The sequence below is a fragment of the Trematomus bernacchii genome, unplaced genomic scaffold (genome assembly GCF_902827165.1).
Source record: "Trematomus bernacchii unplaced genomic scaffold, fTreBer1.1, whole genome shotgun sequence".
NCBI classification, from domain to species: Eukaryota; Metazoa; Chordata; class Actinopteri; order Perciformes; family Nototheniidae; genus Trematomus; species Trematomus bernacchii.
This window is the reverse complement of record NW_022987605.1, coordinates 1,702,645-1,720,730: the sequence shown is the minus strand read 5'-3', so window position 1 is coordinate 1,720,730 and position 18,086 is coordinate 1,702,645. Positions and strand designations below refer to the sequence as shown.

The window sequence follows — 18,086 nt, the reverse complement described above, 5'->3', positions numbered from 1 at the left end:
TAAAAGTCCCATGTCATGCTTTTCCGGTTATTACCCGTCCCCTTGTGTGTTATGAAGGTTTTTATGCATGTAAACGGTCTGCAGAGTCAAAAACCCTGAAAGTACACCCTGTAGGGAGTAAAACTCTAACACAGAAAAGACCTCCCCAAAACGCCTCGTTGGAGATTTCTCATTTACTTCCTGGGTATCGCTACGTAGGGATACCCAGTAGCCACGCCCAGAGCTATGGCCGCACCCTCTGCCAGCCTTTCACGAAACAAAGCTTCCCAAACCTTTCAGCGATTCATGCCGGATATGTACAGCGTAGGGCACTGAAGAACGATGCTGTTCCTACTTTGTTTGGACCAGCGGGAGATTCGGGTACACAACCTGTAAGTATTCATTGTTGTTTGTGTATTTATGATGTTTAAAACAAACAAGGTATCTACCACGACTGTTAAATGGGTAAACGTTTTTTGGGCTGCTAAATTGGGATCGCGGAGAAATGCTCTCCGCAGACCCATTCTCACAGCGTTATAAACCTTTTTCTTACTCAATCAAGCCACACTTATTGTTTTTACTTCGGCTGTGAGTGTTTGTGTGTGCTCAGGATGAGTTTAGCTTGTTCTCGCTGTATCTGTATTGCCAACACGGAAGCCCTGTCTGCTCCTCACAGCAACGAGCAGCTGCGTGACCAATCAGAGCACACTGGGCTCACAGGAAGGGGGGGCAGGTGCTCCAACAAGCCGTTTAGGACAGAGAGTGAATACCGGTGAATACACATACTATACAGAGATGCTGTATGAGAAACCAATGTGAGTTTGGAAAATTGCACAGTATAAATCTATTTTAGTAGACCTCAACAATGGAATTATGATCAGTAGAAATGGCCATGACATGGGAACTTTAAGACCAAAGTTATCAGAACCTTTGAAGACATATCACATCTCAAGCATTTTTGATGATAAGAGATGGTTGAGCACCCTGATTGGTCCTTTTATCAACTTGCTTAAAGTGCCACATCATAGGGACCAAATCATCTGTTTGTACTTTTAGTAACTTGTTTTTTAGGTAGAGCAGGTGGACACAGTCACCCAGTATGTACTATTCACTTGCTTTGGAAAAAGACTAGTACATGTAGTCCCTGCTAGGTGTGAATAGGTCGTTTGATTTAGCTTTACAACTTTTTCCAAGTGCTATGTTTTGGAACAAAGTGCATGCTTAAGTGATATATTGCATTTAGACGATCACATCCAGTTGAATCACAGAAAATCTTCCACTATGCTTTCTGTCAAATGGTACACTTAAAGCTGAGTGTTGAAAGAGTCTTCCAATACCACCAAAGAGCAGCATTACAGTCAGGGAATCAACAACTGGGTTTTTAGGGATTATGTTGGACTATAATTATGTTTGATTTGCAAAAAAAGGTGAAATCTTATCCAATAAATTGCATACAAGTTGTTGATAAAAACATGGCCCTCTTGGGTGTGGTGTTCCACAGGGCAGCATTTTTGGTTTTCTTGCCTTTTCTTGCTGATGATGATTGCATAGATTTACAAATGATTTATAGACAAACTTTGAGAAGACTGAGTACTTGACTGTTTTATTGATAACATATATTTTCATCTTTGCGAGATAGCAGCTGTAATTATTCTCAAAAAGCTACTTATATTTGGAATAGTTCATCTGACACATTAGACACATTTTAAAAGGTGTGCTCAAGTCTTTAGAGCAGGGGTGTCAAACTCAAGGCCCGGGGGCCAAATCCGGCCCGCGACTTCATTTGATGTGGCCCGCAAGAACTTGCAAAGAATATAATACGTTTATTATACGGTTACATGCTACTTTACAGTATATCTATATATGTTCATTTTAATTAATTTCTTATTTTATAGTTATTTATCTTAATTTATCCTTAATTTTATTAATCTGTGTGAATCTGTGCTGTCCTGTTTTTCAATCTTACCCTGTTGCTGTTAAATTTCCCCACGGGGATTAATAAAGGTCCATTTTATCTTATCTTATCTTACAGAAGCATGTTGCCCATAAACTATATGTCCCACAATGCATCTCATTTTTTGACATGCGCACTGAAGAGACTTGCAATTATTTGCCCTAGACTGCTTTCAGACGTAGTTAATTATGAAGTTATTACCCTATCCGATAAAAATCCAATGCAGAGGAAATAATATAATATAATACATTATTTCATATATATTATGTATTTATATATGTATATTTATATAGTTAAAACCGACCCTTTGAGTGCAACCATAATGCTAATGTGGCCCACGATGAAATTGAGTTTGACACCCCTGCTTTAGAGAGATGATTTTAGATCAAGTCAAGAAGAGATTCATTTTACCAAGAGCTTTTTCAAAGAGTTAAAAAGAAACTCTTTTTTGCAGACTGAAGCTCAGCGCTAACTTTTATACGTTCTGCCTTGGCTCCAAAAACCATCACCTCAGTTTTGTCTTTGTTTAACCTGTTAAGCCCTGAGCCTGTTTTTCAGGTCTCAGGCTCCAAAATGCCATTCCCAGAACAAATGACCATATCTTCCCTTCTAAAAGGGTTAAATTAATAATATTTTTTCTCAAAGTAATGATAAACCTGTGAGTTGGATGTAGAAGAGTCAGAATCAATATAGATGTTTTTTATTTTAAAGAAAATTCAGATTTTACATAGTAAAAAACTGTAAATTATAGTGTCTGTCCAAAAATTCTTTTTTACTTATAGTGAAAACTACCCTTGGATGATGGTAAGGTAGACTAAAAGCTTTAGGAATCCAAAGTACAACATATAATAAGTACCCTGTATCAAGATTGATGCAAAACAAGTGACATTTGACCTTTTTAGAGAGATTTAGCAAAAATAAACCACTTCTGGGGTCATTTGGGTGGATTTTCCATATCTCTGGCCCCCCTTGCTCGATTTTGATGGTTGACACCTCTTTCTGACCGTTAGAGCCAATAGAATCGAAGGGGGAGTCCCCCACACACACTCATTGTGAAAAGAAAAGGTGGGGGCTTCGCGCATGCAGTTTTGCATCAGAGTGAAGCTACATTCTAGCTCTGACATCTGGAAATGGAAAAGCAGTTTTATTGCTTATGGATTATCAGAAATCATTTCAAAGGGACACAGACACATTGGATTAACCTATGGATTAACTTCAGCAGCGTTTTTATTGTTTTAATGCCATTGAAGACCACTTTGGAGAGACTACAGAGCCAAGGTAAAAATGTTAGCATTTTTAGCTACCTAGCGTCACCTGTTTTGATGTCTGTTTTTGTTTATAACGTCGCGAATTCGTATAATTCAGTGATAATCGATGTCATGGATGTGGAGAAGAGATAAATAATAAGGTTTTGTGAGTGATTTTCGGTGCACTAATCTGTTAGCATTTTTCGCTCATTGCTAATTCAGAGGCTCAGTGTTAGCATTGTGGGTTTTCTTTTAAAAAAAAAAAAAAAAGATCAGTTAGATGAGTTTCTTCCCGTTACATGGATATAAAACATTCATAGTTTATTAAATGAACATGCCCTCAGACACTGTTTCCTGCAAGATGTTGCGGCAGTGCCATGGTACCGGGGTCTCTCGGGCTTAACAGGTTAATTGGAGAAAGTTCTGACACATCCAGTCATTGATTTGTTCAATGCACTTACTCAGTGTTTTAACTGGAGAATAGTCTCCTGGTGAAATGGTTACGTAAATGTGTGTGTCATCCGCATAGCTATGGTAACTTATTTTGTTGTTTTTCATTATCTGAGCCAGTGGTAGCATGTAGATGTTAAAGAGAAGAGGCCCCAGGATGGAGCCTTGAGGAACCCCACATGTCATATTTGTCAACTCAGATTTGTATTTACCTATAGAAACAAAGTTGTTAGTCTAGTAATATGTTGCGGTGCCCCCACAAATAGAATCAAATTCTGTGGGAAACACTGATATTGATATATAAAATATGGATATATCTTTCAGCATATACTGTAGTCTTTTGTAAAACAAAAACTAAATGTTTAAATAATTATCCCTCAATACTTTTTTGAAGAATTGCAACAAAGAAATTGACCTAACAATAAAGTCTACATTGTTATATCAACCTTTCAGTGCTCTCTGGTGGGTACACTATATAATGGAGAAACTTTTACTAAATAACCTAAAAAAAAGCCACTTGAGTTCAAATGTCCTTTTCCCACAGTAGTTCCTGAGAACTTTAGTTCATGAGAGTTCACACCAAAATGAGTTCCTGGGGGTTGATTAGGCAAATGAGCCGCTGACGTCACTTCTTCTTCTTCTGCTCAGGTTTTCCTGGCAGGCTGCAAACAACTTCACGGCGAGTACAGTAGGTGGCGGTATGCACCTTAAAGTTGCAATCCGCCAAAAAACCGAGAGAAGAAGAAAAAAGAACTTCCGCTTCCGCTGGATGCTTCTGTTTACCTTCCGACCTCAGACACGGTATGGAGTTGACGTTTTGATGGTCGTGTTATACAGCTTCGTAACGGAGTTATTTAAGCCAATAACTCAGCCACAAATACAAATACAGATCGACCATTCAAATGCAATAGAAATGCTGAGTCGGAGGCGAAGGCGGTTAAGAAGCCTTAACAAAAGGATTAGACGACGAAATCACACGCGATGGACATGTTTCGCCGTTGTACAGCCGAGGATGATGGCCGTTATCACGCCCAAAAGAACAGCAATGGTACGTTCATTACATCACATTAATAATATCTAATGTAGGATTTATGGAGTTATGTAGGGCTAATTTGTGTCTTTGTATGTGTTCCAGATATGCGAATACTACGGAACTCTGGGTGAACAATAGAACGTCGGCCTGGTGGTGCCAACGTGTGCAGTGGATCGAAGATTTCCGAATGTCCAAGGGCTCTTTTCAACTCCTCTGTATTCGCCTGGAAGCAACGTTGTGGAGAGGCATCTGAACAGCATGGAAATTGTAAATTGACAATAAAGCTGATATTTTGTACAGTGCATTTGGTTCTCTTTTATTTACCAGTCAACAGACACAATTACAATAGTGCAGACACCTTAGTGCAAAGATTAAATGTCAGTATCAAAACAGTACTCATACTGTATATTTGTATATTAATGAGTATATTATGTTAAATGTGTGTTAAAGACAATGGGATGAGGTTGAAAGCTCTTTAAAAACGTTTGTATACATACATGTTAACATACATGTTAAGCATGCACACCTGAAGAACTACGTTACACACACACAGGTTAGTCTGTGTACCGCTGCACTGCTGCTGGTTTAAACAAAGACAGTCATGATGCTAGTGCCGTGCATGTAGGTTCTCTTTTATTTATCAGCAGCAGATCAATAAGTGTCAGTAGTATCAAAACAATATAATAACAGTGGCAATATATATATATATATATAATAACAATAGGTAGGCTCAGCAGCAGACACACCTTTGTGCAAAGTTAGGTGTCAGTATTAATAACAGTGGCATATATATATAATCACAATAATACAAAATTAACTGTCACAGGTGTAGGTAATTTGGGGTGAAGTGTCTTGCCCAGGGACACAACGACATCCTGACTGCAGTGGGGTTTGAACCTGTGCTCCCCTGATCCGAACACCAACGCACCAGACCACTGCACCACACGCCTCCCAACAAGTCATTGTACAGTTTATCAACGACAAGTTTTTCTTAATTTTTGTATTGAAGGCCTGTTGGATTTAATCAGCTCGCTTAGCACTGCCAGAAGCCCAGCCAGAAAGGTATTTTGTTGCTCCACCTCGATTCCTGGGCCTTGTGTGAATGCAGCAGCCGTTCGTCGTGCATCTCCTTGGCACGCAGGTCCTCATTCTCCTTGCTGACCATGGCACGGCGGGCCATCGCCATGATGGTGTCAAGGAAGCTGTCATCGCATGCCCACTTTCCTAAGGTGAAATATGCAAGATACAAGATCAGTTTAATCGCAACAACGACACAACATTGTCCAAATCTGTCTCTGCAGGCACACAACAGGAGGAACACAGGGAACACCTTTGATTTGACTATTAACATTTTAAATGGTGAAGGCACTAGCAATTGGGGGATGGAGGGCTCTCAGGACATGATAGGGACAAATTGATACAAATTAAACGTTTTACAATTTTAATGCAAGCATTAATGATGCTATGAAGCTTTGAATGATTCATACCGTAATAGAATAAGCCACATAGTCTTTAAATAGCCTTAGACACTTGACAGTGACTTTATTTAAAAGTTATTTCTGTCTGTAATGCATCTTTGCACCACATTGACATGATAAGCTGCAACAATCACATTTAAATTAAATAAGTGGAGGTGGAGTGTGACTGTGTGTACGTACCATTTGACGATTGACCAGACGATGTGGACCCCATCTGCAAAGCAAAACAAGTTGATCTTACAAACACTTCCTAACATGTAAACAACGCTCTGTATGAACGTGTGAAGCAGAGTGTTAGCCCACCTTGGGGGAGCGTGTCTGGGGTAAGTTGACGGAGTGTTTCAGCCTTTTGACGGCCTCAGTGATGGCCTGGGTCTCCGTCTCGTCCAGAGCACAGCACAGGTTCTTCAGAGTCTGCACCACCCGCTCCACCGTCTTATACTGGGTGCTCTGAATATAGAGATACACGTTGGTCAGAGGTAGGAAGTAGCGGAGTACAAATACCTCGTTACTGTACTTAAGTACATTCCACTACTTATTTTTCTGATCACTTTTTACTTCTACTAGTTTCTAATCCTGAGAGAAACACCTCGCCTGAAACACACGATTAGTGCCATGAGTTAGTGAAGCAAATTACAGAACATTGCACACTTATTCACAAGTCAAAACGTGTTCATAGCGGGCATGGATGAGAATAGCTAGCTAGCTAGATGTTATTAGCCAGCTTGGACCTAACGTTAGCAAGTTCTACCATGGCTAGCTCGATCTACTGAGCAAATAAAAGTACATCTAAGACCAGTATTGTGCAGATTAAAACAGTGCAGTGCATGTATTTTATTTTACCTTGGTAGTCATCCCGACATGACTTTGCCAGGTCTGCTAACTTTGCAGAGCCACAGAAACTGCATTCAGTCGAAGCTTCTGAATGTGGCGCTTCGCGTCCTCCGAGTCAATCGCCAGAAGCGCAGACACATCCTCATCCTCATCACTCCACCGCTCCAATTGATTTATTTAGTGTTGCTATAATAACTGCTTTCACAAAAGGAATCTCTTCGTGTGTGCTGCGAAGCGAGGAAATACAATGGCCGCTTACAACAAAAAATTCGGAGTCAAACGGGCGTGGTTTGCATTCCGCACAGCCAATCAGACGTACGAACTACTTTCTCCCACAACAGACCCTGCTCTGTAGCAGGGACTGAAAAGCGAGTCTCGCGAACTAAGTTGAGCTACTTTAGTTCCTGGGGCTTTTTGGTGTGAACGCAAATATATCGTAGTTCTGATGAACTATTGTGGGAAAAGTACACCAAAGTACTCCGGTGTGAACGCACCTCTTGTTACAACCAGGACAAACGAAGTGAACTTAAACTGTACAGAGCTTTAATAACCTTGGACCAACTTTAATCACAGTGTTTGAATTGCAAATGGGCTCCAGTCTCTGCATGTGGCAGTGCTTTCTGCTCGGTAAGCCTCACAGATGGCAGCTTGTTCCCTACGCAGCTGAAACAAGTCCCACAGCCCAATCTCTTGGACTGCTTCCACATCACACCCTCTACCTGTAACACAATAATTGTTAGGGCTTGGCAGGGAGAGTTTGCGCTGACAATTGATTTGTATGTTGGCGTGAACACAGCACTCAGGGCTGCAGCTGCTTCTGTTCAAATGAAAGAGATCACTTTATTCTCTGATGAGCTGACAGAGACTTTTGAATTGTCAAAAACTGAATGCAGGCATAATTTCAAACCTTGTGATGTTAAATCACTTTTCAACATTAAAAGCAGGTCTTTAGGCCCACAGGCAGAGTAGCTCTTAGAATTAATGAAAAGTGTGTTTTTAATTTCTTTTGTACGAGTAAGAAAACTGTAGTGAGATGAGGGAGTCGGGTGTTCAGGCCAATGGTCTAATTTTAGTTTATGAATTTTAAATACATCTTGTCTCAGCCTTTATTTTCCCCATGCTCATTTGAGATGATTTATGGTGACAGTTCGACAATTCAAGGAGGAAACAAAGTGCAAACAGTATCATACTTCTGACTTAAAAAAAAAGATAAACGTTTGCTTATTGGCCATGATTTTCACTGTAAAAGTATGGCTGTCAAATGTTGGCATATAGTAAGTGAGAAAAGAACTGGAACATAAAGAATATGGCAGTCATTGTCCATTAAAAGGAAAAGCAAGTTTAATATAGCACATTTCACACACAAAGGTAGCTCAATGTGCTTTGCATAATGCCGTTTAAAAAAGACAGGTAGGAGAAAAAAGTTACTTCTTTAAAAAAAGAAGAAAAAAAGACCTATGCATTAACATGTTTAAAATAAAACTTAATTTAATTTCAATTTGCATTTTATGCAATATATATATTATTTCAGATCTCAGGAATGTATTTTCTTGGGCCTAGCAGAGACATAGTGCTGACTAGAACTGATGTCAATAAGCAAACACAGACTGTCAAATGTGAATTATTTTAGGAAGATGTTGGTCTCACAAGAGGATACATTTGATTTCAATATGATTGACCTTGATTGAATGAATGCCTTATTTCTAATAATGTATTTGGTACATTCTGAAAATATAAAAATGTTCAGTGAAATATATGATCTGATATACAAATGCATTGTTTTATATTCTTCTAAGTTGCAGTGTGTGTGTGTTTTTTTGCTGGCTGCAGGTTTCATTTCTCTACTAAGAGTTTGCTTCTGCCAATCTCCTTATCGGGCCTTGAAGTTGAATTGAACCTAGGAGTAAACCTTCTGTGAATGGGTTAAAGTTAACTTAGAGAACCTCAGATTTAGATACTATAGATCAGGGGTCTCTAACACGTCGATTGCGAGCTACCGGTAGCTCGTAAGCCCTCAATAAGTAGCTCGCCAAGCAAATCCAAAATGTAAAAAATACACACAATAAAAAAGGAAATGTAATTAAAAGAATCTACCCTATGCATGAACGAAACCTCAATCATAGCAACTCTATATCTATCCAACACCCCTCCTCCCCACACAATGAATATCGACCAATCACGTTCTTGCTGGATTTGCGGGACCAGCGTTGCAGTCGGGAAGAAAAGCTGTGGAGCGGCAGCTCACGGCACACTTCTTAAGGAGTTTGACCGTGATTTTCCTTCTGGCAGAATCAGCCCCATTGAACACAGCCTAGTCGTGCCAGCCTATAAAACACATGAGGGGCAGAGTTTTACTGTGTGTGTGTTGCAACTTGCATATTTATTGCACTTGACGCACACATACGCATGGCGTAATTTCCACTGGGGACAGGGGGGACATGTCCCCCCCACTTTCCCCCAAATAAAGCAGGTTAAAATAATTTAATTGCATACATTTTCTTTTAGTAAACACTGCAAACGGGTCCCACAGACCCAAACCGCACACAAAGGTTAAAGGTCAGCATATCATAATGTTAAAATGTGCTAAATATATACACTGCAAAAAAAAAAAAAGGAGTTAAAGTAGCTAACGACTTGCTTTATTTTTTGAAAGTAGCTCTCATCCTAAAAAAGGTTGGAGACCCCTGCTATAGATACTAAACCCATTATTAATAACCGCCTAACACAAGGGTAAGGTTACATAAAGGGATGCAATGGTATGGAATAAAAAGCAGCCAGTAGTTGTGGTCGCTTCGCACACAGCTGTATGTTTTATTCTGTTATTTGTTGTCCACTCTGATCAGGGCGCTGTGGAGACTTTGGCTTTTTGAAGAAGGCTCCAGCAGGGAGTCTCTGCAGGGCCACCTTCACAAACATGTGCCTCTTTTTATTACAGTTCTTCAAATTCAGCCTTTGTTGTTCAAATCCTCATCGGGATGTATGTGTGGCCAAGCTCCCACTCTCCTATGAACACCGTCGAGCCTGATTGATTCTTCATTGTTCAGATAGAGTGTGTGGTGTCTTCACCAGCAGCACATGGTCTCCTATAGGGACGCTCTCACACTGAGTCATCCAGCACATTGATTCATTGTTAGCTTCACATAAACATGATCACACCTTTAGAAGCGCTCCTCCCTGTATTGATTGCAATAACTTTCTCTTCCAGGATCACTGCTTCTACCACGGCCATGTGAGAGGACATCCAGAGTCCTGGGTGGCTCTCAGCACATGCTCAGGAATCAGGTAGGACACAATACTGTTACAGCGCTTCCTCTATCATGTCAGTGTAAGACTGCACTGATATGACCCTGACCAATAACACTAGGTTACATACTTTATTTATTACTTCAAGTGATTTAGAATTTAAAATGATTCAGTTTAGTGTAAGACATTAAACTGAGGACACATTGCACTGTCTGTGGCACAAACCACGGCAATGTCCCTGTTTTACTGCTAAAGATCAAAATGCCTAAACTCCCAATGTCAGAGCTCTTCTTTTTTCTTCAGATTGTCATGAAAATATGTAATTTGATCCTCTTTGGGGATCCAGGCAGCAATTCTTTAAGTCTTACATTTTCACAGCCTCAGACCCATTTTTATGTGGAACGCCTTTTTAATATTGAAGGCTCAGATTGAAGCCTTCTCCTCGCAGAGACGTACGTCCTGAGGATGTGAGTCCCAAAAAATATATTCATGGATTTGATCCAATAAAAGAGACATCAAGTAACAGCTCAGTGGGGCTTTAGCAGGAATACATTTCAAAGCCAGTTTGGTAAATCAAAACAGATAAAAATTTCAGAAAGTTTTTTATTGCGTGGTAAGAACATCTTAATGTTTCTCTACCTGAGAGGCTGGTTCAGTGCTGACACTCCCAGGCCCTCTGTGTCCCTCTGTCCTGATCTGGGCAGGGAGCCAGATGCTGCTTGTTGACAGCGGCTTTGATGGGAACAGAGCAGACGTGGGGGGGGGGGGAGTAGGGATCTGTTGCTGAATTTAAATGCTTCCTAAATGTCCAGTCATTCGCTGTGATCTTACCCACAAAGTTTGTTATTGGCCTCAAAAACAAACCAAATTGAATGGAGCATTTTGACTTTGATTCAAGGGTGTAGTAGTACATTAACAGATGGATGAATGTTATCCTTAGTGGCTGAGTACAAACACATTTTTCAGCCTTTTGTTCAACTCACAACATGAATCACCATACTGGAGTTTGATGTTGAATTAAACCATACATAAAGAGATATCCCATTCACATAGAAGGCTGTGCAGCATGGGGATACATCTCATAAAGGAAATAAACTGGATACTTCAAATGACTTATTTGAATCTGTGGCCCACAGTCTTTCGTTGTTCTTTTTTTTACTTGGCCCATGCTATGCAGATCTCTACACATAAACTTTGCAGGAAAAAGCAAATCGATATTTAAAGACTAACCTATCACCATCTAAAGTCATTTAGAAGTAAACAAAGGAGTCCAATGGAGGGGTTTCAGGCAGGAGGGAAAACAGAGATTGTAGCTTTTGCAGACCATTCACATGCACTAACACCTACTGAATAGAACACTCTACAGGAAATCCCAAAAAGCAGAATAGGGCTCTTTACCTGAAAATAAAATCTTCATAATTCATAGTTATATGGTTCTATGGTGGTTAGGTCAATTCTTTAGTAACAAGATAAGCTTAACTTCGTAACCACTTGCAAATAAATTCAACCATGTCACTGTTTACATCAGTGAATGGTGATCTTAGGAAGTGAGATGTGTTTAAGGTCTCTGGAAATGTGCACGCTGAGTTAAAAGAGCACTTCACCTTAGCAGACTCTCAATAGAGAGTAGAAAATACAAATGGATACAGCAGAACCAGAGACATCAGTTTTGATTTCATGGGTTCTTCTTCATTGTCTAAGCCTGGCGCCTACTCACAGTTTAGCTTGGCTCATTCGCTGATTTGGCTGTATTATGCTAGGAGCAGCTAATGTAGCCTGGAGCCTGCATTAGCGATAATGAGCTACAGGGGTATTAGCAGGCTAACTTTCTAAAGCATCACCTCCATCATATTATTTTCAAACCTGTAGTCTGCAGGCCAAACAGAGGCTGACTCTAGGACATTTATCAGACTTCACAAAATGCTCCCTTTGAGACACAGCAGGCTTTATACAACTTGATTTACATGTGCAGTAAGAGATTCATGGAAACACAATCTGATGTGTACAATTGTTTGAATTTAAAAATAGCTTTTATGCTGAAACTCTTGGTTTCTACAAACAAAACAAAAGTTTAGTTTGAACACCAAAACAGTGCTAGTTGTGCTCCACATCAACAGTCCCTTCAAACTGCTGCAAAGCATAGAGGACGGTAAAAGGTTCCCGAACATGTGTACTGCAATAACACTTCTGTATTATTATTAGAATTGTATTATGATGTTTACATTCACATTGAATTCCCTTGAAAGAGGCCCTATTATGCTTTTTGGAGTGTTCCCTCTCCAGTAGTGTGTTCTAGGTCTTTGTGCATGTCAATGGTCTGCAAAGGCTCAAATCCCTGCATTCCCTCCAGAGGGAGTTTCTATGATAATATCAGAAGAATTTGAAAGGAAACAAATACATTCTGCACAACAATGAAAGAGGTTTGGAGTGATTTAGCAGGAAAAAAGAATGTCCTTCTGGAAGTGTATTACTTGTTATGCTCTTTGAACATGTCCTCTACAAGGCAACAGTGGTATAATAAAATATGAATCAACAACATCTTTCATAATCCTCAACCGTTTGGCCCCGTCACACTCATTGTGAGAATGTGATTTAAGATTTGACTGGGAGAAAAATGATTGAATTCCTGGTATCTGGATAGGATGTGTTCATAAGGACAAAGGATTGAAATAAGAACATTTATTGTGCTTTAGTACCGGGTATTTCCGGTGGATTTGAGGCTTTTCTTTGGAATGGCCAAACTGCACAGAAACTGATGATTATGCGAAAGAAAAATCTCATCATTTCATAAATGTCCCTTTACCATCTGCCAGGATAACACATTTTCGGATCAGGTTTCTGCATTCTTCTCTGTTCTTATCTGCAGCTCTGTGTATTTCTATTTCCCCAGCAGTTTGCTGCTCATCTTCCCTGTTGGCCACTCTCACGCCTTAATGAGGTGTTGTGTTAAGAATCAGGATGGAAACATGGTTTTAGGGGAAATTGTTAAACAGTCTTGGACACATAATGACTTATGAGAAAAGCATCAGCATGTTCTTAGAAGGCTCAGCCCATACGTCAGCAGAGAGGTGGAACACAGTGCCAGCTTTGTGTCTGCTCACAAAGAAACAAGAACTCTGACATGCTGTTCACAGACAAATGATATGCTTTTATACACATTTCCAATACGGCGTGCAGAGCACTCTATTATGTTCAGGACAGGGATTGATATTCAAGAAAGAAATACAACACTTCAATATTTCTCAGAATCTATTGGCAACAGCAGAAAGACTTCTTAGAAATCAGACTCAGTATTACTTGAATAATCCCAGGGGGAATTGGTTTTCATGACTGTTGCTCCCTTTTAGAATGAATACAATAGAATTTGTTTTATATATTATAGAAACACAAGGAGTACAAATGTGTTATGAAAGATAAAGTACTATATATAAACATGAGTAATTAAGTTCATATTTTGTATAAAGATAAAAACTAAATATAAAATACTTTATAAATATTTAAATTGATTATACACATCTCCTTTTCAGGTAGGTTTTCTGGGATCACATTTATACAGTTTCAATTAAAGCACAACTGAGTTCAACTTGAGACATTTTTCAGTTGGAAAATAAACTTATCATCAGTTGATCAATTATTCCTCCGTTGCCTAGTTTTACTATATATTTCTAACTGCCTTGTATATTTAAAATAAATAAACATGTGATTTGAAACACGTTCAAGAATGAGTATATAGAGTATTTGTATGATCCAATGTAAATTCTATGCGTGTATGAGCCGTGTGACATGTGTGTTGCGTGATGCAGCAACTTGCAGACTAAAACAAATGTCCCTGCAGGACGATAAAGTATATCTTATATATGTGATTAGATAGAAAGTAATACATAACATAACTCTCTAAGCCCATATGTAATCATGGTTGGGAGGTTTACTTTACAAATGTATTCTGTTACAATTAGAATAGTATCTAATCTGAGTAGCACAATATAAAAGTATTGTAACCTGATTACTTTTTTGTATGTTGATAATGTAATCCGTTACTCCCCAAGCCTGCATATAATATATTTTATTTTGAAAGTAAGTTCACTGGTGTCTCTGGATATCCTGCTAATAACACTTTGCTACCAGTATTACTTTTAGTGAGTCCTACAAATACTTTATTACAATGTATTTGTATTCAAATGAGACTTATTGTAGAGAAGTAAAGGTTGTCTTTTGTTAATGTGATATTGCTCGGTCAACTTTTATGTCTGCACTTGATTACAAACCTGTCACTGTGTTAATCACAGCGCATTACACTCCATCCCTACGACTCATTCCCCCTCATCATTGAGCTTGGATGGGCTTCTTTATTCATTGACAAGAAGGAACAATTGTTTCATATTCATCTTTAAAGCTCTACTGTTAAAGCTGCTAAACTTTCTCGCATTGTTCTCTAATTTAAATCTTGTCTACCTGATCGAACAGCGTTAAACAGCTTTAGGTCAAATGTGGCGTTTAAATGGAATAAACTCCAAACTGCTAGATTTCCTTTTGGAATTGTAAGTCTAGTATCTTATCACTTTAGCAACTGTTGAAACACTGAGAGTTTATTTCTGATACCTTGAACACAAATGGACCAAGGAAAGTGCATTTCAGTGCTTCGAGAAATGACTGTGGATATTGTAACATGTTAGTCCCAGAGTTGTTGGCTTTAAAGATGAAACACAGACTATTGCTCTGCTCAGAAGTCAAGAGGCTCTGCTGTAGTTTTCAAATGAGAGAAGAACTGACATTCCCATTCAAATCAACATGGTATGGTCAGAGTGGCCGCATGGGACTCCCTTAGCTAACCCTTAACCCCAACATAAACCTTCAGGTGACATCAAGCCTAATGTCCCTTTAAACATATGATTTTTATTTTCTGATCAGTGATTGATCAATGATGCACTTTTTTACTACATGTCCACTTCCCTTCAGATGTTGAATGGCCTATAGACTGCTGATACATTCTCCAATTGGCCTTCATAAAGCTATACTGGAAAAAATAATCTTAGGTAGTGCTAAAATATGAAGACATGGACTAACATGATGTCAAACAACAATAAAAATTAGTTAAGGGTTAGGGTAATCTGAAACAACAATCCTTTATTTGTCCCACAGTGTGCAAAGTGATGCAGATATAAAAGCAAAAGAAACAAATTGTAAAATAAAAACAAATGGGTACACATCCATGGTAACAATAAGTAAGTAGCAGCATTATAGAGAAAGTAAACAGGAAGCATCTGAGATTAAGACAGATTAAGTTCAATCTGGAGCAGAGGTGGCGCTAGACTTTTTCGCTGCCCGTCATTTTGACGGGCAGGATCGTAACATTTCCGTCAAAATCCATTATTACCCGTCGGTCTACTCTGTACACAACTCTGACGAAATGACGGACTGCTTTCAGATTTTTCCGTCATTGTTAAAAAAATCCGTCATAGACAGTTATCTCTGATCTGGAGAGACTTCATTTTTGTTTAAAGAACATTTAATGACATGTGTGTGATATGATAGAAATGTTAATAGTGTTTGGAGGAGGATGGGGTGGAGACGGGCCACAGAATAAACGCCTGAAATCACAGCTGACTGCAGGAGAGAGGAGAACAGAGTTAAAGTTTGACTGCAGCATGATGATTTGCTGCTGGAGATGGTGGTGAAATGTTATTGGTTCAAAGTAGACGCCCATAAGGAGCTGATTATAGAGTGGTGCAGGGATGACGTATTTACCCGGAACCGGAAGTAAGCTGCGCATGGGTTCCCTCAACAAAAAAGCAATGGGATTTCTCCATAGGATTTTGGAAAAGAGTCCAGGACCATTTGGGGCAGGGGAGAAAGGTCGGAGGCAGGGTGGAGAGTTCAGGGGAGAGATGTCAGAGAGGGGGAGGGAGGGAGGGAGGGAGGGAGGGGAGAGAGATCAGCATCCTGACCGCCCGGTGGAGGAAGCTGTTCCCCAGCCTGGAGGTGCGCGAGCTGAGGCTGAGGAACCTTCTTCCTGAAGGCAGGAGGCTGAAGAGGCTGTTGGAGGGGTGGGTGGAGTCACCCACAATGCTGAGTGCTTTGCGGGTGAGGCGGGTGTTGTATATGTCCTGTAGTGATGGGAGTGAGGCACCGATGATCCTCTGGGCAGAGTTCACAATGCGCTGCAGGCTCTTGCGGTCGGCGGCGGTGCAGCTTCCGAACCACAGCGTGATGCAGCTGCTGAGGATGCTCTCGGTGGCGCCTCGGTAGAAGGACAGCATGATGGGGGGTGATGCTCCGGCTTGCTTGAGCTTCCGGATGAAGTACAGGCGCTGCTGGGCTTTCCTCGCTAGTGCGGTGGTGTTGTTTTTCCAGGTGAGGTCATCAGTGATGGTCACCCCAAGGAATTTGGTGCTGGTCACCTGCGTCACAGCAGCGCCGTTGATGGTCAGGGGGAGAGGGGGTCGACGGTGGGTTCTCCTGAAGTCAACAACTATCTCCTTTGTTTTCTCCAGGTTGAGGAAGAGGTTGTTGTTTTGGCACCACAGGGCCAGCTGGTTCACTTCCTTCCTGTAGTTAGTCTCATCGTTGTTGCTGATGAGACCCACCACAGTAGTGTCGTCTGCAAACTTCACAATCATTTTCGAATCATAAATCTAATCGCCAGAAGCAAAATGCTAACGTTATGCCAAAAAACGAACTACAGCAGGGTCGCTGCTTCAACGTCACGCCAACTTAAGATCGATATTCAAACATACAGATTCTAAATGATACAAGTTGAAGCGTTTGTTTTAACAGTTTGCAGGAGGCAGGTACTTGCTTGCTGATCAAAAATCACCAGTGGGGTCACTGCTGATGTATTTTATGTCGTAGAACCAAACGTGATCCGTCTCTTAAATGTGTGTCAACCACAGACCTTATTTCCAGCTATCTTCCAAAATCCTATGGAGAAATCCCATTGGTTCTGAGACGAGGGAACCGGTAGTGCTAAAATGCTAACTCACTTCCGGGTTTTAGGACTCGTCACTGCACCACTCTATATGCAGCTGTGGAGTGAGTGAATATACAGCCAGTCTTCCTGACTGAACTCAGGCTTCAGCTTCATTCTGACGGACGAGAGTTCAGTGAGAGATATAGTCAGTATAAGATCATCATAAAAACAAAAGTTCAAGCTAGTGTCTGATGAAGAGATGGAGCCTCTTAGTCTCTCACACACTCATACACACATCGTTGGATGTTGCCCCAGACAGCACTGTTGCAGAATGAATGTCTTTGCTTGATATTGCCTTTTTTACTGCTCTGTGTATTCTAAGTCAACCGGATGCACTGTGCATCATCACCATTTCCTGTAAGGATGGATAGAGGACTAAAATTCGGCCATGCATCATCTCTCCCTCCCCCTGCTTATATCTTAGATTTTTTCAGTGTCCTTTTTCAGCATAGACAACTTGTTTTAAGACCCCCTTTCCGCCTGACAACCTGTGACCTGTATCTATATACATTCACTTTTCAAACTGTTAATAAGCAATGAAGTTTCTTACAAACCCTTAGTGTAAGTGCACTCTATAAGTCACTTTAGAAATATTATATAGTATAACACCAGAACTTGCCTGTCAATCTTGTTTTTAAAGAGGTCCTCCTTTGCTTTTTTGTGTTTTCCCCTTCCTGTAGTGTTATGGGATACCATTCACTGAAGTTACATTTGTTAGCAAATGGTTATAAAGTTTAGATTATTTTGTCACTAGAGAGTTGACCTAAACACTGTGGACCCTCATAACTGAACTGTGAACAACATTTAATTTGATCCCAGCTGAAGAGCAGACTGGGCTCTGGTTTCAGACAGAGGGTGAAAAGAGGTGCTGCAGCACAGGCAGTATGAGAAAAATAAAGAG

At 40.2% G+C, this 18,086-nt stretch overlaps 1 protein-coding gene and 1 long non-coding RNA gene across 4 annotated transcripts in view; one reads left to right on the top strand and one right to left on the bottom strand.

Annotated features, from left to right (window-relative positions):
• The window catches only part of adam19a (ADAM metallopeptidase domain 19a), a 216,697-nt gene that overhangs the window by 141,585 nt on the left and 57,026 nt on the right, over positions 1 to 18,086 (top strand). For both annotated transcript variants that reach the window (XM_034130902.1, XM_034130901.1), the window contains exon 5: positions 10,181 to 10,257. In XM_034130902.1, the coding sequence (XP_033986793.1) occupies positions 10,181 to 10,257 (77 nt within the window). The remainder of the gene's footprint in view (positions 1 to 10,180; positions 10,258 to 18,086) is intronic.
• LOC117482694 lies at positions 5,833 to 6,692 on the bottom strand. 2 transcript variants are annotated; one of them, XR_004555914.1, is made up of 3 exons: positions 6,445 to 6,692; positions 6,322 to 6,355; positions 5,833 to 5,865 (listed from the first exon to the last, which is right to left on the bottom strand). It is a non-coding gene; the product is annotated as an uncharacterized LOC117482694 (long non-coding RNA). The 2 variants fall into 2 exon arrangements; XR_004555913.1 differs by having other exon boundaries at positions 5,852 to 5,887.